General features: G+C 52.9%; 9 protein-coding genes across 9 annotated transcripts; 4 read left to right on the top strand and 5 right to left on the bottom strand.

Annotated features, from left to right (window-relative positions):
- Nucleotides 1-1,369: 1,369 nt before the first annotated feature.
- EsH8_V_000258 (DNA glycosylase) lies at nt 1,370-2,887 on the bottom strand (the record flags this gene model as incomplete). The annotated part of the gene is made up of 2 exons (XM_083272774.1): nt 1,370-2,018; nt 2,130-2,887. 2 exons carry the CDS (start codon nt 2,885-2,887, stop codon nt 1,370-1,372), a joined length of 1,407 nt encoding a protein of 468 aa, XP_083125489.1.
- Nucleotides 2,888-3,887: 1,000 nt separating this feature from the next.
- EsH8_V_000257 (putative serine esterase-domain-containing protein) lies at nt 3,888-5,393 on the bottom strand (the record flags this gene model as incomplete). The annotated part of the gene is made up of 3 exons (XM_083272773.1): nt 3,888-4,853; nt 4,908-5,207; nt 5,337-5,393. The coding sequence occupies 3 exons, from the start codon at nt 5,391-5,393 to the stop codon at nt 3,888-3,890; spliced, it is 1,323 nt and encodes a 440-aa protein (XP_083125488.1).
- Nucleotides 5,394-8,641: 3,248 nt separating this feature from the next.
- EsH8_V_000256 (uncharacterized protein) lies at nt 8,642-10,084 on the top strand (the record flags this gene model as incomplete). Its single annotated transcript, XM_083272772.1, has 1 exon — nt 8,642-10,084. One exon carries the CDS (start codon nt 8,642-8,644, stop codon nt 10,082-10,084), a length of 1,443 nt encoding a protein of 480 aa, XP_083125487.1.
- A 2,299-nt stretch (nt 10,085-12,383) lies between these two features.
- Nucleotides 12,384-13,282, bottom strand: EsH8_V_000255 (prohibitin subunit PHB1; the record flags this gene model as incomplete). The annotated part of the gene is made up of 2 exons (XM_083272771.1): nt 12,384-12,893; nt 12,962-13,282. 2 exons carry the CDS (start codon nt 13,280-13,282, stop codon nt 12,384-12,386), a joined length of 831 nt encoding a protein of 276 aa, XP_083125486.1.
- Nucleotides 13,283-13,685: 403 nt separating this feature from the next.
- On the top strand, nt 13,686-14,437 carry EsH8_V_000254 (ubiquinol--cytochrome-c reductase subunit 8; the record flags this gene model as incomplete). Its single annotated transcript, XM_083272770.1, has 4 exons — nt 13,686-13,744; nt 13,897-13,922; nt 14,136-14,313; nt 14,383-14,437. The coding sequence occupies 4 exons, from the start codon at nt 13,686-13,688 to the stop codon at nt 14,435-14,437; spliced, it is 318 nt and encodes a 105-aa protein (XP_083125485.1).
- Nucleotides 14,438-15,186: 749 nt separating this feature from the next.
- Nucleotides 15,187-16,036, top strand: EsH8_V_000253 (50S ribosomal protein L30e-like protein; the record flags this gene model as incomplete). The annotated part of the gene is made up of 2 exons (XM_083272769.1): nt 15,187-15,490; nt 15,630-16,036. The coding sequence occupies 2 exons, from the start codon at nt 15,187-15,189 to the stop codon at nt 16,034-16,036; spliced, it is 711 nt and encodes a 236-aa protein (XP_083125484.1).
- Nucleotides 16,037-16,924: 888 nt separating this feature from the next.
- On the bottom strand, nt 16,925-17,691 carry EsH8_V_000252 (DUF1761 domain-containing protein; the record flags this gene model as incomplete). Its single annotated transcript, XM_083272768.1, has 4 exons — nt 16,925-17,059; nt 17,119-17,354; nt 17,424-17,492; nt 17,679-17,691. The coding sequence occupies 4 exons, from the start codon at nt 17,689-17,691 to the stop codon at nt 16,925-16,927; spliced, it is 453 nt and encodes a 150-aa protein (XP_083125483.1).
- Nucleotides 17,692-19,002: 1,311 nt separating this feature from the next.
- On the bottom strand, nt 19,003-20,673 carry EsH8_V_000251 (Nem1-Spo7 phosphatase catalytic subunit NEM1; the record flags this gene model as incomplete). The annotated part of the gene is made up of 3 exons (XM_083272767.1): nt 19,003-19,154; nt 19,218-19,446; nt 19,504-20,673. 3 exons carry the CDS (start codon nt 20,671-20,673, stop codon nt 19,003-19,005), a joined length of 1,551 nt encoding a protein of 516 aa, XP_083125482.1.
- A 2,556-nt stretch (nt 20,674-23,229) lies between these two features.
- EsH8_V_000250 (translation initiation factor eIF2B subunit beta) lies at nt 23,230-24,699 on the top strand (the record flags this gene model as incomplete). The annotated part of the gene is made up of 3 exons (XM_083272766.1): nt 23,230-23,324; nt 23,387-24,553; nt 24,600-24,699. 3 exons carry the CDS (start codon nt 23,230-23,232, stop codon nt 24,697-24,699), a joined length of 1,362 nt encoding a protein of 453 aa, XP_083125481.1.
- Between the last annotated feature and the right edge of the window lie 570 nt (nt 24,700-25,269).

Raw genomic sequence — 25,269 nt, 5'->3', positions numbered from 1 at the left:
TTCCCCATCACACCCCCAACCGGCGCTTCTGCGATCACATACCCCGTCAAGATGCGGCTACGCAGTCCAAGCCGGTCACAGCTTGGGCTGTATCACAGCAGAGGTCGATGTGCGAGGCGGATCTGATGTTGCACGTCTCCTTCACATTCTGGGACCTCTGCACTACACGATGAATTCCCTTTCGATGCAGTTCCCGCGAAGCTCGATGAAGTTTGCTTCTACAACGCAGCAGCGGTAACAACGGCAGCGGCGACGGCGGCAGCAGCAATAGCGTTTCTGTTTGATTCCGCGTCATTATTCGCACGATCTGGAGCGGCATGTCGCCCCGAATTAGACACCACGATGTGTATCATATTTCAGTTTAGGATAGTTCGGCTTTCACTTTCTCCGCACGGCGTACCGGCGCATGTTGGTTCATTTCGAGCGGCCATCATGGAGAGGATTGGCCGTCAAATATTGAAATCATTTCAAATTGCCATCTCATTTCCACATCACTCTTACTCGCTTTATTTCTCATTTTATGATTTGACTTGAGACCGTTTGATCAGTGTAGGTGTTGCGTTGTATGGGATAGGTCCGGCAGCGGAGGAGATGCTGTGGACGGATGGATTGGGGGTCGGTTCGGAGTGCTATCTCCAATTTCAGCCGAATGGAACCACGGACGAACATTTTCAACAGAAACAAGTCCATCAGAACTCAAGGCCAAATATCCCGTTGCCTCCTTGTTACAGAATGCTGGAGGGTGGGTTTCCCTTGGAGCCGTGGCACGCCATGCTTCACCTGGCCGTTTTCGTCGTCCTCTGACCTGGCGAGTCAGTCTCCGCCTCCGCCTCCGCCGTGTCCACGTCACACTGTAAACCGAGGGAAGGACGATGATGACGGCACGGCGGGCACGGGCGCCAGCGGACGAATACCGGCCTATCTCCGATATCGTATCTTTGAGGGGACAGCACCAGTACTCGCCCCCCTCATTCTGTTGCCGTCTGTCAGCTTCTTTTCTTTGGGCCCAGCTGACCACACAGTGTCATCACGTATGCACGGCATGGCAAAATCACCTTTTGCACCCGCTCACGTAAATCGGAATTCCTCCGAACTTTTCGGGGCGCCCTTCTCCACCAACCTCCCGAAACAAGGCAGGCAAGCCCCCGGCCCTTCCGTCGTTGCACGGTCGGATACATTGCCGAGAAGAACTGGCATGTTGTAAAACCCCCTGTGCAGTTGCGCACTCGTGTGTTGCATAATGGTGACTGCGACAGGCTGCTTCCCTGGTTGAACTTTGATGTGTTATTATTTAATTCTTTTGGCGATGTACTTGGGACGATCTTGCCCCTATTCTTGGAATATACCACCCCCCTTTATTTTTATTTTTTTACGAGGTTTTCCCCCTTCTTGGCTTCCTAGATGCATTCGCAGGAACGGTGGGAAGCTCATTTCCTGCCGAGGGCAACCGTTGTTGTGCTTCATTTGCCACCTCCGGTTGCGCCGCCGGCTTCAGCTCCTCCGTGACCTCTTCATTGGTGACCTTGTCCAATATCACTTCCTCCTTTTTCACAACCTCCTCGGTCTTAATCAAGACATCTCCATTCTCCTCCTCCTTCACCTCCAACTTTACCTCTCTGGTCTTGCGGCCCTCGTTAACCTTCTTCCTGTCCGCCGCCTTACACATCCCGCGCATCCCGAGTTCACAATCTCCGCAGCGCCTTCCGACAGGAAGGCAGACCTTCTGTCCGAATCCGACTAGCAGCCAGTTGATCTCACGCCACTTGTCCCGCGGCAGCCAGCTCTGTAGGGCAAGGCGCGTCGCCTCGGGTTGCGTTGTTTTGTGCCAACCCCAGAGGTTCGTGATGCGGTGCACGTGCACGTCGACGCCGATGCCCTCGGTCAGGTCCCAGGCAGCGGAAAGGCATAGGTAGCCCATCTTGGGCCCCACGCCGGGTAGGGAGGTAAGCCCTTCGATCGTGTTGGGGACGTCGCCATCGAATTTGTCGCGGAGGATTATGGCTGCTGCTTTGATGTACCTTGTCAAGTCAGCAAATGGGCGGTGTTGGTTTTATTTAGACCCTCGCCCCTGTCTAGAATCAAGATGACACAAAAGAGCCGTGAGTAACATTGCCGCATCTGGAACTCACTTAGTCTTGTTGTTGTGAAAGCCCACCGCCCAAATAAGCTCGTTGAGCAAAGCAGGATCCACGGCGAGCACATTCTCCAGATTCAGACCACCGGGGGCCCCAGGCGTGTGCGGAGGCAGCTCCGTCATCAGCCTCTTCATCGCCACCGCGTTGACCGTATCTTTTGTCTGGCTCGAGAGCATGAGGGCGATGAGGATGTGGAAGCGGCGGTCGCGGGGGGAGGCGTCAGGGTGGAAGAGGCGTTCGCAGCCCATGGTGTCGACGGCGGCGTCGCGGGCGGAGCCGTGGAGGCGCATTTCCTTGACGATGTCGTACATTTCTTGCCAGTCGGACGGCGGATCGACCCGGGTGTTTGAGCTGCTGTCGCCGCCCTTGATCACGCGGGCTGGCTTGCGGGCCTTGCGCAGCTTGGAGGCGGGCGTTTGTGTAGCCACGGCTGTCGTGGATTCGGTTTCCGTCTGTTCAATCTTGACATGTGCATTGCCGGCGCCGGCATTGTCCCCGTCGTCTGCCGCATCGTCGTCCTCCGTCTTGATGATCCGCCTTCGCTTCCTGCTCCTCGCGCCCGCGGTGATTGCATCTTCGATGTCGGTGACGCCCAGCACAATATCCTGAATCGCGGTTTCGGCTGCGGAGGGGTTTGTAGTCGATGTTGCTGCCGTTGTGTTGACACCGTTGCTGTACGCGAAGCGGGCGAGGGAGGAACGCGTCGTCCTGCGCGTCGGCGGCTGTGGTGGCGGCGACGAGGTGCGGGCCATTTTGGTCACCAATGCGGAGGTGTCTTTGGATAGCTTCGACGTTCTCATTTTATTTTTCAACCGCCCCGACAACAGGTTTTTTTTTTGGTCGCCGAGATGGCTAAACTGGCCGCTTAAAAAGTCAGTACGACGAGGAAAAAGAAATTACAAGAGCTCTTCCCCCCTTTCCCCCCTCCCCTCCCCCCCCGACGGTGGTCGCGAGGGAGGCCGTCCATCAACGACGCAATTGACTTTTCCGGCGTGGGCTGGGACGATCATCCCCTGTCCCATGGCTACTTACTGCCGTAATCGCAAATGGATTGGACCTCAAGGGACCGAGGCACCAAGGGTCTTAGTGGGTGGGGTGGAACCCCTGTGGTTAGTGCAGCACCCGGATATCCGGGATGCTAGATTGGGGGGCGTGGTTACAGGGCGGGTTAAGCGAGGCCATACACCCCTGCCGGGTGACGCTCCGTGCGAGGCGGGAGCCGCGAGATCCACTGGTTCGAGCACCGTGGTGTAGGGAGCGGATGCGGCTGAAAACGTTGTAGCTGACGTTTCTTCTAGAAGTGGTTGTTTCGAAGGAAAGGGCATTTCAAATGCGTCCAAGACGCGATAGGGGGGGGAGGCGGTAATGGGCGAGGAATGTGGCCGCAACGACCGCCGCGACTGGCTGTTTATGGTGGCTTTATTAGCAGGGAGCACTCTTCTTTGATATACATTTGATTGCAGCCTGCTTTGAAACAAACATGTAGAAGATGGCTGGATCTGTGGTATTAATTACATGCACTAGATCTGCTGGCTTGGAGCACTTCAAGCTTCAGGCAACTGATTTTTTGGAACTCAAAGCATAGAAACTAGTAAGCTATGTATGTAGCCGTATGTTGTGATACTGCGCAGAAGCAATACAATAATTAAAGGACTTTATTTACATTAACAAAGTTTATTGTATAATCCAAGTGGAGTAGACATTTACAGAATTAATCGCTTCTCCAACTCCAACTCCAAAAGTTCACCGCGTCTAAATAACGAACTCCTCGTTCAACCAGTGCCGAAGCACAACGGCGCCTTCGGTGAACGTCTTCTTCTCCCAGCGCACGATGATGGCGGCATGGCTATGACGGTCCTTGTGAATCCATACGGGGAACTTGTGCCAGCCGACGGAGTCCAGGGCCTGGATCATCTGAAACTGGTAGGGCGCCAAGGCCAGTGTGGGCTGCGAGGGCACCGACATACGCCTTTCTCTTGCCAACAACTGGGTTGTGCTGCGATCCATTTCGACCTCATCCAGGTCTTCGTCCGTCTCACTGGCCAGGTATTCCTGGTCCTGCGAGCTGTTGAGGGTCTCGTAGGCATGCTCCACTTCTTCACGGATCTCTTTCATCCACAGCGGGCCGCGGTACTCATCGATCGATACTCCGGCGAGACCTTTCTCATGCAGCTGAATGCGCTTCGACGAGCGGAACGTTTGTACGACGGAGTTGATGAGGAAAGCGACAATGCCGATAGGAACGAAGACGACGAGGGCAATGGCGAAAGGCACGCGTTGAATCCACTTCAGACCAGCAGCGGCGATGGACGAAAAGGTGGCTGGGCCAGAAACTTTGGGCTTTGGCGCCACTGGGTGCTTCGGGTCAAGAATGACGTCCTCGTAGCCATCGACATAGTTAACCCGAATGTTGTCAAGATTTGTGTATGGATCCGTCTTGGTGATTCCCGTGGTATAGTGCACAGCACTCCTGTCGTTCACAATGTTGGTATAGAGGGTGTGGCGCTTGAATCGCTTCAAGCCAGCCAGGAAGATAGCATTCGGGTCGGCCAAGACGGCGAGTAGCGGACGGCCGGTGTCGCGGAAATTGTCAATAGTGAACAACTGACGGCCAGACATGGAAAGAGTGCGAGCGCCGAGAACATTCCACAGGTGGTTGTGCCATCCCCGGAGTGGCGTGCGAACACCGAGGTGCGGAGTTGCAAAAGTCACAAAGTTCTAGAAGCAGTCAGTGGCGGTGCATAAATGGTCAGGCAGGATGCGCTTTCGTACCATGCATTCCACGCTGTCGAGAATGCCCTTGGAATGAAGCAAACCAACAGCATAGCGAGAAACAAGGCCGCCGAGGGAGTACCCAACGATGCTCAGCTTGGTGATTTTGCCGCCCTTCTCCTCAATCAGGCGCATCTCCTCCTCGATTTCGGCGCATACGCGCTCGCCGCCGCGCTCAATGCCATCGTATGTGAATGAACCGCTGTTGCGTTTCGCGAGCAGCAAGTAAAGCTTGTCGGCGGAGTGTTTGGCGCGCAAAGTTTTGGCGATCTGGGCCATGTGGTTGGGGTTACCCCAAAGCTATGGAGCCGGAGCGGCGTTGCGTTAGCCCAGGAACTATCATGACGTCGTCGCGAGATAGGGTGCAGCTGCAGAATGCAGGCAACCAGCAATAAAACAGACTAAACGGGGACGTGGGTGTGTACGAACCCCATGAACCAATACGCAGAGATGATCGGCCTCTGCGGTGCCGCCGGTGTAATCCATAATGTAGTCGGATGAGATCAGGGACCGGTCAATAGAGCGAAGAGAAAAAGGCAACAACGTCGAGTGAAGTTGTGGTGGGGGACGTCGAAGGGATCCTCTAGTGGGATGCGCGCCGAGTTAAATTCTCGGGGCAACCACAAGAGTCCCTCCAACGGACCGTTCGCTAAGCCCGACCGGGGTGCTGAAGTCCGCTCAGGTGGCTTATAACGGGAATGCGATGACCCTAACAACAGGCCAGTACTGTGAGTGCCCTGGACTCAATGGGAGACCGGCCAGTTTAGGAGCCTATAGTCGTGTGCTTGCAGGCGTTACTGGTGCCGTGCGCCGCGTGGCTTCAGCAGTGATTCGCCCGCTTTCTCCCGACCGAGTCGCTCGCTAATTGGCCGTTGCTTAATTGCCACGAACCAGGGAGTGGCGCCCTGGAATGGACTGTGCGCACGCGACCTCGTAAGGCCCTGCCCGATAAGTGGAGGGGCTTATCGGAGCTTCGATCCGTGACGACAAGTTGCAGGTTCCCCCGTGATAGCTATTGGGCTCAGGAAGCTTGCAAGCGATGGCCTCTTGCGAACAATTCGTCCTGGAAGCTGCGAGCCCCTGAGCACGTAAGGTACCAGGCGTTAGTCGATGGGTAAGAAATCGTTCCAACTTCGAGCCCGTCAACCACACATTTGTTGTCGTCTGTGATCCCCTGTCTTTTTCACATGCATGCGTATCGCGGGAAGAGCCGTTTGTTCTTCTTTGGCAGCTCACAGTCAAGATAGACTCAAGCCGACAAGAAATAACCAGCAAAGTTGGTGGAAACCGTCTCTGTGGTGGTGGGCAACGAGGGCTTCATTTATAGACCCCGAAAACGGAATCTCGCAGAAGCCCAGAAACCTTCGAAACGTTTGTGGCGCCCGATCACCCTCATTGATAACGATTTTCTCGATAAACACTCCAATGCATCCCCCCGCCATACACCGCCAGTGTTCTGTCCAACCGTTGCACCGCGATAGGCAAGTCCATCCTCAAGACCAGGGCTGCCCATGGTTTCGCCCAACGGCTTGGTGCCACTAGCACGCGCCGGGGTTCTGATACCGGCGACCCGTTATCAACGGGAAAGAAATGGCTGGATGGCTTCGTCGGCGTCTCTGGGATTGCTGGCTTCTGCGTCACCCGGCCTGCTCGAGGAAGGTCCGAAGGCTGCATTCTTAGTTGAAAACCACAGGCCGACAGGGGGGGGCGGGCTGATCACCTGCGACATCACATGCAAGGCAGTATTGCCCCAGGGAACCGGAGTTGTTCTTGAGCACCAGACAGATAAGATGTATAAGGTGGCATACCGATCTTGGCGGAGGGCGTGGCTCGTAATATTGTCGTCAGAAGTCTAAGCCAGAGTTGGTAAAATAGGAGATGGAGAGGGCAGGGTGTTCGTTTCTCCGATTGTCTTGGCTGCTCCCGAGTCGTGGTACTCATGCCTGTCCCTGGGCAAAAGCCCGTGTGCCATCCCGCTGTTGGAAGATGAGACGGTGGATTAACAGAGTTTGTATATATGGATCAGCTGCGATAAGATTTCTGCATTTGTCTGTTGCATCTTGCATCTCCTCTGTCTCAAGAAAGAGTGAGGCCGGACTTACCCACGGAGGTGGACAAGACAACATGACATTGAGCCTCGTCAGATTGAAGAGGGAGCTCGAAGTCAGAAGACACCCAGCCACCATGACATAGGCAATGCTACGATGATGTCGATATGACTTCTGTTAATTGGGGTACAAAGGCTTGTTACCAAAACTCTTCCCCAACCTCCACTTGTCGGCTGTAAGCAGGAGAATTCTGTAATCGAAGTTGTCTTTCCCTGAGATGCCTTGGTGACTTCCGTTGTCGTATGGACGACGGGAAAAACGCTAGTGACGACGACAAATGGAGCTGTCGCCATGCAATGGAACGGAAGCTGCGAGAACTGGATTCACAGTGTTCTCGGCCAACGGTGTTCGGCGGTGGCCCCACTAGAGCTCCAACTGCTCGCCTTACCTAATCCCGTTACAACGCTCGGAGCCTTCCTTCATCCCTTCTCCGACTGCATTTGAGACACATCAACCATCTGTGACACTGTCCCAAACGCACTCTTCATGCCTTGAACGACTCTTTTTTGTCTTGGTCATCGCCCAATTTTACTTCATTTCTGTGTCAGTCTCGCCCTGCTTACGCGGTGCCTGGTCTGAACGTCATTAGCCCGTAGACCCGCGAATTCTCCGGCTGGAACGTCACGACGACCCATCTGCCTATTTTGGCTATGGGATCTTCGCACCATTCCCCCAGATCTTCGAGGCCTTAATCGGCGCATTCACTCTCATTCTGCCACTGTCTCCCTGAGCACGGCCAGGACTTTTCAGCCCTGCTCAGTATCGCAAGCCAACGCCCCACTGTTGCTCTTGCCTCTCATCTTCTTAACACACAAGGTGGTTTGCTGGCTTACCTTCCTTCCTTGCGCGACGTAGCAGCAGCAGCACCTGTACACGTCATTGCCATTGTTCTACTGAGCTAGTGTATATCCCACGGTTCCTGGGGAAAGCCTCATCGCAATGTCCTTTGTCGACCTCAAACACATCCCCTGTCCCGCCGGGGACAGGTGTACTGCATTCCAGTGCCTCTTTCAGCATAAAGAAGACAGGGATAAGATGGCAGCAGCTTCAACACCGGCAGTTAAGTTAGGAACATCGGCTTCTAGGTCGGCTGGTACCTTGACGAATGCAACCCAGGATGGCCCTCGAAAACGTCTGAAAGTTGCTCAAGACGTCAGAAGCCCCGCCGATTCTGCCAGAACTCCCACTCCTGTCAAAACTGCTTCAAAACAAGAGACAACCGCACCAAGACCAGATGACACTCTGTCAAGTGTTTCTAGGTCCATCTCACCTCCACCTTTAAGTCGGCCGTCTTCCTCCTCACTTTCTGTGAAGAAGCTCAACCAGTCCATTCCAGTCACTACTTCTCTCGCTTCATCCCATACTGGATCTCTGATTCACTCAGCTCCTACCAAGTCCTCTCCCTTATCTACAAATAATCGTCCATCCAAAAGAAAGATCGATTCAGTCACTACCACCTCATCAAAAAAACCTACTCCCGTCTCTCAAGAAACTTCTCCCCCTCACAATCCTTCAACCCCATCCAAGGCCGAGCCGCCAACACAGCCCAGAAAACCCGAGACTCTCACCCCTCGCTTGCTTAAAGCCGCCCCCGCAAAGTTCGAGCTTCGATACAAGCTCGTTCAAATGCTATATCAAGAATACACTCGCCTCAACAACGAACTGAAGAAGACTGCAAAAGACAACGAAGAGAGGCAGCTCTTCCACACAGACCAAGAGCTTATTTGGAGAGTTCTCGACGAAGAAGAAAACACTGCCATCGAAAAAGCCCCCATTTATTCAAACGTAATCAAGAACAAAATCATGCAGTACAAGAAGATGACCCTGCTACAGTGGAAGGAGGAGAGAGTCACCCAACGCCACCAGCAGACCCCGAAAGGCCCTCACAACAAGCTGCCCGCATCTCCCAAGAAGATTGTGACTGGATTGACCCCGGCTCAAGAAGTTCAGCTCGTTCGCCATCTCATCACCCCCATCAATGGCCTTGCTGCCCATGGGTACGTCTCATCCGTCCCAACCGAGGCCGACATCGAGAAGGCTCGCCAGGGCCTTGAGGCTGCCAAGGGCTGGGAAAAGTGTGATCGCTGCGACAAACGCTTCCAAATGTTTCCTGGTAGAAGGGAAGAGGACGGGGCGCTTGCCTCCGGCGGCACCTGTACCTTCCATTGGGGAAAAACTTATTTCCCCGAGCGCCAGCTTGGCGACAGATCCAAGCAGCAAAAGCGCTACAGATGCTGTGGTCAAGCCGTTGGAGACTCAGCGGGTTGCTATACCAATCCTCACCATGTGTTCAAGGCATCGGACCCAAAGCGACTGGCCACCATTCTCAACTTTGTTGAGACACCCGCCAATCCAAATGCTCCGTCCGACAGAGCCGTCTGCTTTGATTGCGAGATGTGCTACACTGTCCATGGCCTCGAACTTGTTCGCCTCACTGCGACCGCCTGGCCTAGCGGCGAAGAGCTGCTGGACGTCCTCGTCCAGCCGGTTGGCGAAATTCTGGATCTAAACTCTCGATACTCGGGTGTCTGGCCCGAAGACATGGCGTCGGCGGAACCCTGGACCGCCAAGGAAGTTGACCCAACTCCCGCCCAGGCCAGGAAGATTTTAAGTCCCAAGAAGTCCAAAAAGAAAATGAAGATCGTCTCATCCCCAGAAGTGGCACGGGATCTTCTCTTCTCACTCATCGGCCCTGACACCCCCTTAATCGGCCACGGCCTGGAAAACGACCTGAATTCCGTTCGTATTGTACACCCTACCGTTATCGACACCGTCCTTCTCTTTCCTCATAAGTACGGCCTTCCATATCGCCAGGGTTTGAAAATGCTCATGGACAACCTGCTCAACCGCAAAATTCAAGTCGAGACCAGTGGCAAAATACAAGGTCACGACAGTGCAGAGGATGCCCGAGCTGCAGGCGATCTTGTGCGCTTAAAGCTCTCGGAGGAATGGAAGAGTATGAAACTCAAAGGGTGGAAGTTGGTGGCCAACGAGTTTACTGCGCCAGGTGGAAAGGTAGACGATTTCAATGGTCAGCTAACTGCTGAGTTTCTTGAGTCTGCCCTCTAACAGCAGGTGGGCTTCGCTTATGATATCTTTTCGAGAACTTTACCTGGAGTTTGGGGGGCTTGAGGTTCAAAAGATGCATCAGAGGCGTGTGATTTTGGCTTTATGATACCTACCCTGTAAGCAGGGTTTTTCTTAATAGTAATTGCTCTCTTCTTAACAGCTTCTTGTCGCTTCTTACTTGCATCTGACGTATGTACCACGTCAAATACTGATATGGAGACTCCTTGTATCACCCCCAGGGGGCTCAAGCCGTTTCCAATAAGTTACTCGTCAAACCTCGAGCCGTTTTAAATGGCCCAAGGAACTCAGCGGTCACATAATTCCATTCGCAAGGTCTTTCAATAAAACTCGTCATATTCCGAACCTTCTCCCATATGTTGTCTAACAAGCAAATTCCAGGCCAGGGGCTTAGTATGATCATCCTTAACATTGAAGGGGATGCGACTCCAAGTGCTGAAAGTAGATCACCCTAGGACGAGAGGGCTACTGCTATTACCAGCTCAAAAGGGGTACAATAGAGTTGGTTAAATGGTGGATGAACCTTACTTGCCCTGCTCCTGTGACCTGCTCTCAGACGTGAGGCATTGGGGCCTCGTCGGGCCTTGAGTTGGTATGTTGACTGAGATGAAACAACCTGCTCATTCCGCAGTAGGATCAGAGTCGGGGCATTCTGAATGAGGCTCAAGATGCATCTCGCTTCGTCTCTTGTTTATCCTTTCCCCCGCATCAATTCGTCTGATCGACTGCAAATTCCACAGTGTTGCCACATGCGCGACAGGAAGACTGAGCTGGGCCAGGGTGGTGTCTGTAAAGGTTGGCTGTTTCAGACTATTTGCTTTAGTATGAGCGAGTTGGATGCCGAAATTAGAATAGTGGATGGTCTTCACAATTGCTTCAATCATGCTTGCTGCTCTACTTCTCGAATATTGATAAAATTAACGGAGAAAAGCGTAAGAAGAACACCATATCGTATATTTCTCTACTTTCAGTCTATATGAACACGTAGGGAGCCTTTTACTGTCTATGAGGACATTATAAAAAAATTGTATGATCCCTGTAACGCAGAATATCTCTATTCATCCCAAGAACTGAGTCTTTTGAAACCAGCCACAAATGCAGAGATTACCAAACTGAGAAGACTAGGCAAGTGAGTGAGCATGGTTCCCCCCAGTTGCCTTTTATCATATTCAAACATTCTTTCCAAACACTGAATAGAGACAATTGTTCCGAACCCTTAGTTTGGAAGGCGTGTGGTTGGTTGGCTCGGGTTCTCAGCTTCGAGTTGGAGGGTCTTGCTTCGACCTAAACCGTCCTTATCTTGCATGAGTATGCTCAGTAAACAGGCGGGGTTGCTAGATGCGAAATGTTTCACGAGGCACACAGGGAAAGGGCAAGAAACACCAAAGACATAGCCTAGTATGCTGCTTCGGAAATCAATACCCAAACATACAAGCAACGGCGAAGACTAAATCCCCGGCTGCAGTATCGTATCCGCAGAGCGTAGTGTTTATGCAGAAGGAGGTGTTGAAACAGGCAATGGCATGTAAAGTGCGTGATTGAGGTAAGGAAAGACCAACTAGTAGAGCTTACGTTGCGACATCGATACTATTCATTGCTGAAGCACAGAACTATCGAGCACCCATATCCCAGGCCACAACCCGTTATTTAGCCACCTCCAGCACTTTACCTACAAAAATGGGCATTTTCTTGGGTGGGAACAACCCGACGAATGAACCCCTACAGAGGTGTTGGTCTTTCGGTAGAGGACCCTGCCAAAATGCCCTTTTGTGAGACATGCAGAAGTCGTATAGTTATAACACGGAGAGATATAGAAAGGGTCATCCTCACGGCGACTATGACGACCATGCATAGCCTCATGTTCTCATTGTGCACGAGTTCTTTGAGCGGGTCTGCGGCGGATCATTCCACTCCACTACCCAGTCTGGCTACCGGCCGGTAACGGTCTTCTCATTGAAGTCAAATCAGTCGTCCTGGGCCGAATGTAGCCAGCCAAAGGTACTACACAAGGCTCACTACTATATCTCCGTTTTATAATCAATATCGAGACATGCTACGTCTTCAATCGTTGTCATAGTAAATTATTCCAATTTCGACTCATAGCTGGAATCGTCAGGCATACTTCATGACTCAAATTTATCCATCGTGAGCTGGGCTGTTGGAAAAGAGGCAGAATTCTTTGCCCTATGATTACACTTATTGAAGTGGTGACTTGCCTTCAAAGTCTATAATACAGCATCGCCTTTTCTCTCATTCACATTTCCCCTTCACCCGTAACCCTCTACGGCCGTCCAACGTTCAACAGCATCTGGCTCCCGTTCTTGCTGCCACTCGGGAGGTAAGCAACATTGGGATTCGCCGACAGAGTCGCGGCAATATCCCTGCTGGCCTCGATCTTTCTGATCTGGACAAGACCGTCACCGTTCTTCGCGATGGCCCTGCTGATGGTCTCGGCGCTCTCGGCCTCACCCTCGGCACGGATGACGTTGGCCTGGCGCTCCTGCTCGGCTTTCTCAACGATGAAGCGCGCACGCTCTGCGTCCTGCTGGGCAATCTGCTTCTGTTCAACGGCCTTGGTGAACTCCTTGCCGAAGGTCATGTGCGTGATGGAGACGTCTTCGAGGGCAATGTTGAACTCGGCAGCGCGCTTCGTCAGGTCGGAGCGGATGCGGTTGGAGACAGCCTCACGCTGTGTGATGAGCTCAGCGGCGTCGAACTGTGCAACAATGGACTTAAGGACTTCGTTGCCGATGGAGGGGAGAACTCTCTCGTCGTAGTCTTGGCCGAGGTTCTGTGTGGGGTGGTGAGCTTGATACTCTGGTCCAAGTGTTTGAGAAGAAATAGGTCGCGAAGACTTACCTGATAGATCTTGGGGAGAGCCTGAACATCGGGTCGGTGCAGCACACGGAGGGTCAAGCTGACCATCTGGAGATCCTTGCTACCCGTCGTCGTGGCAATGTTTCTTGGCTTCGTCCGCACGTCGAAAACGATGCTTCTCTGCAACCACGGCACGAGAAAGTGCGTGCCCTCGTTGATGACGGTTTCTTTGACACCAGACAGCCTGTCAAAGATGACAGCTCTGCTTCCGCCCTTCACATCGTAGATCGACGACTGCAGCACCGCGACACCGATGGCCGCAGGGACGGCCATACGGTAGGCAAAGCCTAGAGCTTGAGCCATAGTTTCGTAAGCGGGGGATTAGGTGTTAAATTCTGCAGATGAGATGTTGAAAAACCTCGTGCAGTCTTTTGGTGCAGATCGCGGGCTATCCGACTGATGTTAAGACGTTTGGTAGTGGGCTGGCGTGCAGTGTAAGGACTGATGAAGCTGTCGAAAGCTCCTCTCAGATGCGGTAAGCTCCGTCATGGAATTTTGGGCCGGACCGGGGTGGTCGGATAGGGTGGTGACGGTTCGAAGAGCAAGTGCGCGCTAAGCCTTTTTCGGCCGTGCGCCTCAGCTTTCGGGTTCGGCAGGAAGGGGACAAGATTTGAACCTCGTCTGATTCGACCCATTCCGAATTTCAGCTTAACAGAACGAAGTCTACCCGGTCGCACATCACCGTTCACCACAACACGCCATCACGATGAGACCTACGCAATCTCTTATGGGAGGACCCAGTGTCCCTCACGGAAAATACGGGCAGTAAGTAAAAGCCTGCTCAACGTCAATTGAGGAGGGCAATCGCAGAACGTGCGGGCTTTTCCGATGGGGAACCCAAGATGTTTTCCTCTGCCCGCCACGCCGTGCAACGCCTTCAATTGTATCCGATTTGCAGACAACTGACTTCTCAATAGCTACCTCGGCTGGTGGGGACACATCGGTACGTTTTCTTGCAACTTTGTCCATGTCGACAGGCGATGGCGACGAGGTTGAGCGATACGAGATGGATTTCTGGGATGAGAAGGAACGACAAAAAGAAGGATGAGGAGGACGAAGACCACAACAACGGCGACGATGACGATGGAAGCTCATTACCGAGACGATGCGCGATTATAATGGAAACCGATGGGATAACGAGCTGACGGATGTGCAGGTGGCGAGAAGCAGAGAGGCATCATCACCTACGGCATTGCCCCTAACCGCCAGAACCCCTTTGCTGGCGCCGCTCACGATGCCGTCTTCAACACCTGGCGCCGCTTCAGCGCACAGGTCCTTTATGTCCTTCCCCCCTTGGTTGCTGGCTGGTACATCATGGACTGGGCCACTCACCGGTCAGTTTCCTTTACCGAAAGAGGCTGTTTGTTTTCGACACAGGCCCTTGTACTGACATTTGGGTATAGCAACCACTACCTGAACTCCAAGCATGGCCGTGCCGAGTTCGGAGATGAGGAGTAAATGCACCAACTGACCTAGGTGGACGATGAGTGCGAAAGGTGGACAACGATTCCCTGTGTCAAAACACGTGTATATCAACTACGTAGAGGGGGAGACATGGAATAGAACCCCATTTTGACGATTCTTACATTTGAAACTCCGTATTTTTAAGTGCAAGCATGGACTAGGGGCCGTCAACGAGTGCATGGTTGACTTTTGATATAAATGTGCTTACAGCAAAGTACCTGATCAGACATTTGCGGCGTTGGTTTTCTGTTCGGCCGGCAGAACAAGCCTGTTTAGCCGTCTAAAGATTAGCAATATGATCGGGAATCCAAAACTAGTACGCAGGCTATTCGAATAGCCATTGCTATCGTTTTGGGGCTCTCAGACTGGCTGATATGTTCTATGCTCACTTCTGGGCTGACATTTGCACAATGTCTAAGCTTTGATTGGCTATTTTCCATCACGTGACTATCCCACCGAAAGGTCGACCATCCACCCGAGAGAGGTGAGCCACTCTCGGCACGGATATACAAATCAACCGATACACCAAAATCTCCACCGCCCAGCTGGGAAGGTCCCCGCCAGGGAAAAAGTTGCATTGGCCTACCGAAAAAATCGAGCCCTCGCATATCGACCTCGTCCAAGCCGAAGCTTCAATTACCATCCACCCGTACATCTGAGCCACTTTCCTTGGGACGTTCACTCTCCCAATCTCCTGCCTTCCAGTTTCCCAACAGGACTCTCTATCCACAAAAACCGTCACAATGGCCGCCGAGAAGCCCGACAGGAAGGAGAAGAAGGATAAGAAGCGCTCAGTGTCCGACGGAGCCATCTCCAAGTCCTCCAAGAAGGACAAGAAGGACAAGAAGGAGAAGAAGGAGAAGCTCGAGCGCGCTCTCGATGAGCACCTCCAGGCCGATGTCGCCGCTACTGTTGTCGCCAGCGGCGAGATCACGTCCAAGACGCCTGCCGCCGATGGCCTCCCCGTCGTCGGTGCCCTCGTGCCCTTTGCTGTGCCATTGGCCGACGAGAAGGCCATGAAGAAGGTCATGAAGTCCATCCGCAAGGGTATGTTTTCCTCGGGTTTCCCACCAGCCAACTTAAACCGTCCTCTACAAACTCCCCATCCCACTGTACCACCCAAAACTTATATCATAACGTGCCCACCCTACGAACAGTAACCAGTTAACTAACACCAATGAAACAGCCGCCAAGAACAACACCCTCAAGCGCGGTGTCAAGGAGGTCGTCAAGACCCTTCGCAAGTCCCCTGCTTCTGGCCCTGGCAACACTGCCTTCCCTGGCGTCGTCATCATCGCCGGTGACATCTCCCCCATGGATGTCATCTCCCACCTCCCCGTCCTCTGTGAGGACCACAATGTCCCCTACATCTTCGTTACCTCGCGCGCCGAGCTCGGTGCCGCCGCCAAGACGAAGCGCCCGACATCCGTTGTCATGGTCTCCGAGAAGCGCACCGCCGCTGACGCCAAGAAGGCCGAGAAGAAGTCTGCTGATGCCGACGAGGAGGATGACGGCGAGGACTACTCCGAGGTCTACGCTGCGCTCGTCAAGCTCGTGCAGAAGGAGACGGCTAAGCAGTCTTTCTGGGCATAAATTGTCTGGTGCGACGGTGCAACTTGTGTTTTATGCATATCCCATGCCTTGCATAGACGGAAAGCACGATGGGACATGTTGAACTAGGTACGAGGAACCCCTTGAAAAAGGTCAGCGGAAGATGATTGTCACAATACCCCGTCTGCAGAGGCGGGAATGGATTGGTTCATGATTGCAAATCGGCTTTGGGAGAGTGTATTATACCTTCCCTGCCATGCGGCGCGGACATACGGGACTGGGTGGAAAAAAATTGGCGTTCGAGGGCATCTTGGATGAGTAGCAACTACTCGAAATAAATGATTTACAATCATTACAACCTCCGTTGGAACCTTAAGGGTGCGGAGGTGTGGAGGAATCCCATCGGCTCCCAGACACGAGGTGTCGAGGGTCTTACTGCGTGATGCCCTGTGCAAGCATCATGTCTTGAAGGCATGCCATACCCATGACTTCCCCCTTCCTCACGGTTTGTTATTGTGTCGACTCGTCTCCAGCTTGCAGCATGGATGTGACTATTCCAACCACCTCATTTGCATTTTGTCCATTATTGGATGTATAAGTTTGTAAGTTTATGCCGATCGTGCTGGGTACATAACATTCTCGTCCGGGCGTAATGAGGGCGGTGTATAAATATACCCAATAACATGGTCGATGAGTTCAAAAAATTACTATCCGCGGGAAAACTGTTCATATGTTTGTTTGAAATTTGTCGATTAAAGATAATCATGGTTTGAGCAGATATAAAAGTGTAGGTACATGGCAATAGCGCTAGCCGAGCATATCAGCTCTCTTCAACTCCATGACCTCGTCCCATCCGACCCAACAATAATAGCACACGAGCAATCCATTCCTAAGGATGCTCAATTCAGTTCATATATGACATTAAACCCTTTAGTCGAAGGGGTTGGTGCGAGTTCCCCACCAGGTAAGGAAGACGGAAAGGCCGACAGTCTCGATAACCTTGGCAAGGACGCTAACGCCAACGGTGTCGACGGGTCGCTTCTCAACGAAGACTTGGGAGATATACTATGTACTGTTAGTTACAACTTCATCTTTATAATTGAAAGTGTAAAAGGTAAACATACGCCGGGTGCAGATGTAGCGAAGAAGATCAAAGAACCGAGGTAAGCAGCGCCCTTGTAGGACAGAGTGCCGGTAGCGTTGATGAGGGCGCCAACACCGTACGACTGTAGGGCGGAGCCGACGAGGGAAGTACCCCAAGCGACAGCGGCACCCTGAGCCTCCTTAGAGCGAGCGAACTCCTCCTTGGTGTTGGCAGCCTTAGCACGCTGGTAGGTCTGACCGAAGATGGGGGTCAAAACTGTTGTAGGAGACTGGGTCAGATGATGCCTTCCTGGTGTGTAGTTTTGGGGTCACAGGGGTCACATACCAGCAAGCTCAGCCGTGTGGTTGAAGATGGTGCCGAGGGCGATAGCCGAAGGCTTGACCGGGGGAAGGTCTATACAATATTAGCAACCCGATGGTTTGTTTTCATCTTGCCTTGATGTAGGCTTGAGCTCTCAACTTCGAGTCTAGCGAAGACGTACGTGCATGCCTGGGTATACGGGGCAGGACAATACACATTTTGAGCAGACACGAAGCTTGCTCTTCTTCGTTATCTTCAACAGAATGGGCAATGACTTACAGTGCAAAGACATGATGTGTGATTTGGATATCTTGTGATGGAAAGAAATCGAGTTCGATTGGGCTGTTGGAGTGATGTAGACAGAAAATGGAAGCAGAAGGGCGGATGGCAGGCTTTTATGTGCTAGGGAGACGGGTATGAGCTACTAGTGACCTCAGCCTTTACATGCAAGTGGTAGCCGGAGCAAGGCAAGTGCGTCTCCCGTTCTCCCAGGCGAAACAGGAGCTACCTTAGCCAAGGTGATGGGAAGGGCCCGATCGAGGTCTCATTCCATCATCGGTGTCCCTGTGCCTGCCGCTGCTTTTCCCTTCAGGCGAGAGTGAGCTACGCGCCACTAGGCGGTAGCTTGTTATGGTACAAGCAGGGGGGTAGAGGAGAGAGACATGCCACAGGGCTCCCACTTTCTGCATGTCCCAAGCTTTCGAATTCAGACCATACCTCTTTCTCTTTTCGCCAGCTGTCGATGTCGTGGTGTCGTCACCCGTGCCATGATGTCACCACCCCCGTCCCCCGCCAAACCCACCACAGACCCACCCTTTCTCCAACAATTGGTCGAGGCCTTCCTATAGGCCTTCTCTCTAACCGCATAACCCCGGCCTACTAGCCGCTTCTACCCTGCCACTTCCAATTGCTTTTAGATAGGGTTAACGCATCATCCATCATTTCGGAGCTTGTCCTCCTCAGTTCCCTGCACAGCTTTTCAGTGCGGTTTGCGAGGCGTAGTGGGGTATCGGTGGCATCTACCAGAGTAACAATGATGGCGATGGGCATTCGGTGGCTTGTTCCCAGCCAAAGCAAGGCACCATACCCAAGCCATTTCAGTTTACCTGTGTAGGCGACCTGCGCCACTTCCCAGGCGGCCAACTTCTTCTGATGGAGCTCCGACCAGCTTTGGGAAGCCTCTGCAGGGGTAATCGGGCTACACCTTACGTTTACAATGTATCATTTAGGTCGTTCGCCGAGGTCGCTCTCAGCAGTATCCGAGTGCTCTGTCTCAGGCACCAGATAGGCAAGACGTGGTTGACAACGGGCCAACGCAAGCTAACTTACCTCGTTGACATCAAACATTGAAGCCTCTTTTCCCAGAACGACACGTTGATCGCTGAACTGTGGCAAACCCGCAAAAGGCCGGTGGCCTGGCATGTATTCCTGAAGCTTTACAGAACCGTACTGACATCATGTCGTGCCGCCCTAGAACTCCCTTTCCCGTCCATTTATCAAAATTTATTAATACAGCGCGCTGCACCACGTAGTTGAAGCCGTCGGTGTTCGTCTCGCTATTCCCATGCCAGTACACCATTGATCTTTCTACAGCCCCAAGCATCTATGCCATATGTTGACCGTCCTCTCCTCCACGCAATGCAAGCAACGCCCTCACGTCTGACACATATTGGAGGCCTTCGAGTAGTGGTACTAGGTGGAGTAGATCATTGTCCGTCGGATCGTTGATCCAGCCTTGGATAGGAATCGCGTTGTCTGCGCAAGATACGAGTTAGATGAATCCTTGGCATCTTGCAAGTATACGCCATGTTCACGCACCTTGATGAAACATATAACTCAGCGGACTGTTGTCCAAAATCATGACCTTGCTGAGGTCCGGCTCTACAGAACTGAGGTCCTTGATGAAGGCTCCCTGTCGGAATGTGCAGTGCTGTCTGTAATACCGAGCTGAGAAGAACTTCCTCTCTGCTTCCAACCAGTCGATGACTGGGTCTGCGTACTCCTGAACTGAGGCTGTGAAGACAACTAGATTGTACCATTTGCAAACCTTTAGATTACTGTTAGCATCTGGAAGCCAAAAATTCGTTGGGGGACGTTTGCTTACCCGACGGAGAAAGTCATCGCAATGCGGGCGCTTATTGACCCAGTACAAAATTGGATGTTGTGGTCCAATCGATGTCTGGCCTCCAGCACCCACGTAAGTCTGATTCAACCTGACCTCGACCATATGTCCAGTACTCATGCGACCTCCCTTGGACATGCTGTGGATCAGAGTCTCGTCCAGATCCAAAATTAGGGTCTTTTGGTATTTAGGGTCAGTCGAAGGTTCGAGATTCAGATACGAAGGTTGCCGGCGAGGAATCAACGGGCGTGGAGGGGCCGGCGTCTTGGGATACCTGGTCAACGCCCCTGCTGGAGATGTTGGAGACTTGAGCTGCGCGGATATATCGGAAGAACCAGGTTCACCACCACTCTTGGTGCGTGCTGCTGCGGACTGTGTCTTTCTGTGCTTGCGCTGAGACAGAGCATCATCGCTGTGCAACTTTATTCGGATAGATCTCCGCGCCGGCGCGATTTCCTCGGACGAAGACTTCGAACGGGAGTGCCGACCAGAAGAGTCTCTACGTCGACGGTCAACGTCTGAATCGGATTCTGAAGATATTCCTGAAGAAGAGGACCCTGACGATCCGATTGGTCTCGAGTAGGCAACTCCTCCATACCCGGCACTCCCTTGGCGGCCCGATTTCTCATTTAATGCATTCGATTCGGGAAAGTCAGTTGCAAGCTTCTTGTTCCGGCCATGGAAGCCGAAAAGCTTCTTGAGCTGGACAAATGGTGAAAAGTAGCCTGTTTCGTCATAAAGGCAGGCGATTAGGTAGACACCTGGTGCAGCAAGGGTGGATAAGACCCAGCGAATCGAGTTGATGAAGCTGATAGCTATGCGCCGTGGTAGAGAGTGCCACGAAGTCGACCTCATGCCGACATCCTGCGACTCCCCTATCAGCGGCGTCGCTTCGCTTTCAAGATCCATCCCATGGCCTTCCTTATGCTGCTCAAAGGCGGTTTTCTCGAGGGGGAACGTCTCCTCTTCGTGGCTATCGCCCTGCCTCTCTGCGTTGTTATCGCTGCGCCGTTCGTTGTCGGATTGTACAGCCAGACCGAGGGAGCCTATGGAGTTGGATCGCGAAGTAACCGGACTCGGTGGCGGAGAGACGCGCGAAGTGATGATATTTAGAGAGTTCATCTTGGACAGGATATATAATCCATGAGGCATGGATAATCGACGATTGGTAGCGATGCGAGAACGAGAGAGTCGAAAAAAATTCGAGAATCAGGAGTAAGGGGTGGGTTTGGTGGTCAGGAATGTTCCAGACGTTCCGCGCGACGAAGGATGTGATGGGATAGCAGTCGCGTAAGGAATAGTAGACGTTGTGCAAGAAGTCGAACAATGCAGCGATCGAAGGAAGCGAGTGTATGGTGCTATAGCCGTCTCGTTTTGGGTCGCTGTTTTCCCGGTATGGGCGAGAGACTGCGAGGTCGAGAATCGCGTCTGTAGTCGTTGGAGACTCAAGCCTTAGTTGGCCTGTTAATTTCCCCCCAAATCCAAGGAGTAGCAACAATCAGCTCGCCATGGGCGAACGAGGGCTGAGAACAAGAAGCGCGACGACGGAGGTGGCGCTGGCGGGGGAAATAGGTTCGTCCGTCTGCTGCTAACAAAAGCTAAAGCGAGATGTGGCCGTCAGCGCAAAGCTGTCGTTGACTGGGCCGAGTGAGGGGGGAAGTAAAGGGTCAGTCGGGCGCTCGGGGGTATCGAGGCGTCCAGGGTGTGGTGGTGTAGAGAGACAATGGTTGAGATGGACGGGTCCTTTTTCTGATTGGAGGCGATCAACGTGAGTCTAGAGTTCTAGAGGGCCGGATTTGTTTCGCAAGACGTCCCAGTGGAAGCCGCGGGAAGCAAAGCGGGTGCGAGGGAGCTGCTGCTGCTGCTGCTCAACACAATGCAAGTCTGCTGGGTTGAACCGGGTTAGACCGTGGTGCTACGCTGGTAGCTGGACCGTTTATTGGTGCTGGACAGTGCTGGGAAGTGCTGCTGCGTGGTAGCACTGGGGTTACACTACTTACTGACCCTTGTGGGGGATGGGAATGAAGACAGGTTCACGTGTCGAATTGTCCAAATCCCTTTTGGGCTTGCTTCCATTTTTTGGGGAGAGGGGAGAAGTAGACTGCAAGGGGCCCCAGCTGCTGCCAAGCGGCTACGTAATTGATGTACCTCAGCCCACCTTGCAAGGTGCCTTGCCCAACATAAAGCGCGAGGTAGGGACTTTCGGGCTCCAGAGCTGTTGACTTCTTCTCGGCAGGCCTTCCTTCTTTGAGCATGTCCGTACTCAAGGCAGAAGAGTGCTCAAGGATACTCGGCGATGGCCTCTGATCTGACCGAGAGCATACATCAGCCGGTTCCCGAGCCACTCTGACCGGCATGTGCTTCTTCATGTGAAAAACGACTCCGCTTTTGTGGTTGCCCATAAGAGGTTTGATTTGGTAAAAGCAGGGAGTGCATCGGGAATTGCAGCATCGAATCTATGGTGGAATACGGTGCTATCAAGTGTCGCAAGTCCGATCTCCGACTTCGTATCCGTGTTCCATTGCTGCTCAACCATTCGCTCTCTATTCTAGGCGCTTTTCTTTCACAAATACCCCTCCCCTAGCCAGACCCGCCATATAGTGTAGTCCCAACGAATTGATAAGTCCAAGGAATTCCAACGTCCTGGACAGAGTTGAAAGGGCATTGTCGTCTTGTTAAAACAACTAATACAAACCTTACCTGAAACTCTTATACTTGCATACTACTCTTAGGTTTCACGATGAAAAATGTGAGGTTGCATCAACATATTGTTCTTCGGCAAGTATATGCACTTACCAAACTGACTTCCGAGAGATGAAATACAACTAATTCGTGTGTTACTTAGTTTAATATAATCAATAAATGTAGATGAGCTGCCATGATATTACAAGCAAACCTTGAGGTCCCGCAGGGACAGTCTAGCAACTCCTCATCTTAACTAGGGCAAATGTTCATCAAACGCCCACTCAGCGACCTTTTTGCCAGGAATTGAGCGAGATTCCAGTTGAGCTTTGAGTGGACATAGAAAACTAAAAAAAAATCTGGCATGTTGGTTTCTGAGACATTTTCAGCTGCTGGCATTCTTTCTCATTTTCAAAAGTTATTTCATGCACCGTTATCTTTACCTGTTTGTGCATGTTCAGATAATAGGCAGTCCGCAAGTGCAATGGCCGACCAGCCTAGGTAGTGCCCCTAATGCATCACTTACTGCATAGTACAGCAGACGCTTCAAACCCCAACGTCATTTTGCGGTGACGGAGGGGCATTTGGTCGGTGGAGTGGTTTTCCTGTGGTGTCATTGGGAACCTTTCCCATGCCCCAGCGCGGGTTGCTTCGGACCGAGCTTTGAGGACTAGCCACCCACTGACACCAGCTGTCCCCAGGCGCAGGGCGAGACGGAGCTGGTGGTCACCCAATGCCCCTCGAAATTTTTAGCGTAACAAGGGTCGTCCAATGTGCCTCTCCGAGCTTCACTGTTGAGTCACAGCCATTTGCGCACAATTTCCAATTCTTCCTTCAGTCCACGCCAAGCCAGACAAAGAGCCATTGAGTTGGGTATCCGCATGCTGTCAGAATCTAGAGCCTCTGTGTCAACATTTAGAAGCAATCTGCAACCCCAAAACCCCGCGAACCACACTCAGCCATCTTTGCGACAGCCCCGCGACTCCTCCCCTCGACCCTTGACATCAGCGACTGCACCCACCAAAAATGGCTACCGTGAAGCCCAGCGCGGGGGACCTTGAGCGGTATCTGAAAACGCTCAAGGGTAAACCCTTGGAAGCGTCAATTGACAGTCTCATCTCGTATGTGCAACCATCAACTGCAAACCACAAACCATAAACCTCTGCTAACCGGTCGATCACAGGCTCTTGAAGAGAAGACAAATACAGGGTTCCGAGCTTTGCGCCGTCGCGACCGCACATATCCTCCTACAAGTCGTTGCCAAGGCCAAATGGTCCGATGTCGACTCACTGTTGGAAAAGGTTCAGCAGATCGGCTTACGTCTCATCGCTGCTCAGCCTAAGGAGTTGGTTGTTGGCAACATCGTTAGGCGCGTGTTGAGCCTGATCCGAGACGAGGCGGCAGAAGACCGAAACGAGGATGTTAGCGAGACACCTACAGAGGCAGGGGCAACACCGACGACAGCTGTGCCGGACCCTTCCAAGCTGGAACACCAGTGGCCTCCCTCCACCTATACTAAGCAGGATGCTGGCGCAGACTATATCTCGAGCGGCCCAAGACCAGTTCGCCCCGGTGCTCTCACATCTACAAGCTCCTTCCATGTGTCAAAGTCTCTCTTTTCTCTTCTTGAAGCATCTCCCCCTGTAGATGCCAGCGGAATCATGGCGGGGTCGCCCTTTGGCAAAGACTCTGGTGCCTCAACCCCTCTCCGTGGGCAGTCGACCAAGGTGCACGCTCTGAGGTCTGAGGTTATTGAGGGTATCGAGGAGCTCAAGGACGAAATCAGTCAGGTGGATGACCAAATCGCAGCGGCTGCCGACGTTCAGATCCATCCCGGTGACTACGTGCTTGTCCATCAGCCTTCCGCCACGGTCCAAAAGTTCATCCTGCGCGCCGCGACAAGAAGAAAGTTCACTGTCTTTATCGCTGCCGAGCCGACTCGCAGCTCTGCGAACGAGGCGCCGTATGCATCATTCAGGAGGAAGTTGGGAGCGGCAGGCATCAACGCGATCAGCCTCTTGAATGGCGGCATGATGGCATACATGCCACGTATCAACAAGGTCATCCTGAGCGCACGAGCTGTCCTGGCCAACGGAGGCATTTTAACAGACGCAGGAGCTGGAGTAATTGCGCGCGCAGCCAAGGAGCAGGGCAACCCAGTGATCATCCTCAGTGGTGTTTACAAACTTTGCCCAGAGAGCTACTTTGATGAGGAGAGCCTGGTGGAATGGGGCAGTTCCATGGGCCATGTGAGCTTTGCGGACGGAGCCATGGTCAACGGTGTCGAAGTTCGGAGCGCTGTCAGTGAATTCGTACCCCCCGAACTGCTCGACACCTATATCACGAATCTGTAAGTTTCTGCGCATCACGGCAAGACACAGCTAACCAGATTGCAGCGGTGCACACTCTCGTAACCACCTGTCAACCATCATCGCGGATCACTACAAGCCAGAGGATGTCGACTTCCACCTCTGGAGCACCGAGGCTGACCGATGATGTACCGTATATGTTGCAAGAAACGCCTTGCGTTAAACTCTGCCTGGCATGGACGCGACAGCAGTGTCGGCAGTGTCCGCGACCCTAGGAATGATTCGTGGCCTTAATGCGAGTGCGAAGTTTGGGCCCTAGCCAGTCATCAGCATCACCAGGCATATGCACAGTCTGGTCTGTACAGTACACTTATTGGCGGGTTGGCCCTGGACTCTTCCTTCTCTAGGGCTAGGGCCGGTTGGTTCGGCAGCACGGCGCCAGTCGGAGTGATACAGGGTCGGCGTTCTAACGGCATGGGAGACCCACTGGAAGGCTTTGTGGCGGGCGTGGAGTGCCACTGATGGCACACTGCTGCCTCCGGGGGGCCGCGTCAGCATACCTCAACGAGCCTTCTCGAGTTGTGATTACGGCATTCGCCCGGGGGTCATTCAGTGGTGACTTAGGAAGTTGGGCTGCGAGAACGCGTTTACCTCGCAGGTGCTGCGCCATTCGCAGGGGTGGTCCCTTAAACAAGCTTGATGCTTATCTTTGGCTGGCGTGGGCTCGGTCGCACCGTTTAGGCTCCCGCGAGCGGGG

This window comes from Colletotrichum jinshuiense, chromosome 5 (genome assembly GCF_051148585.1).
Source record: "Colletotrichum jinshuiense chromosome 5, complete sequence".
Lineage (NCBI taxonomy): Eukaryota > Fungi > Ascomycota > Sordariomycetes > Glomerellales > Glomerellaceae > Colletotrichum > Colletotrichum jinshuiense.
This window is presented reverse-complemented; position numbering and strand designations above follow the sequence as displayed.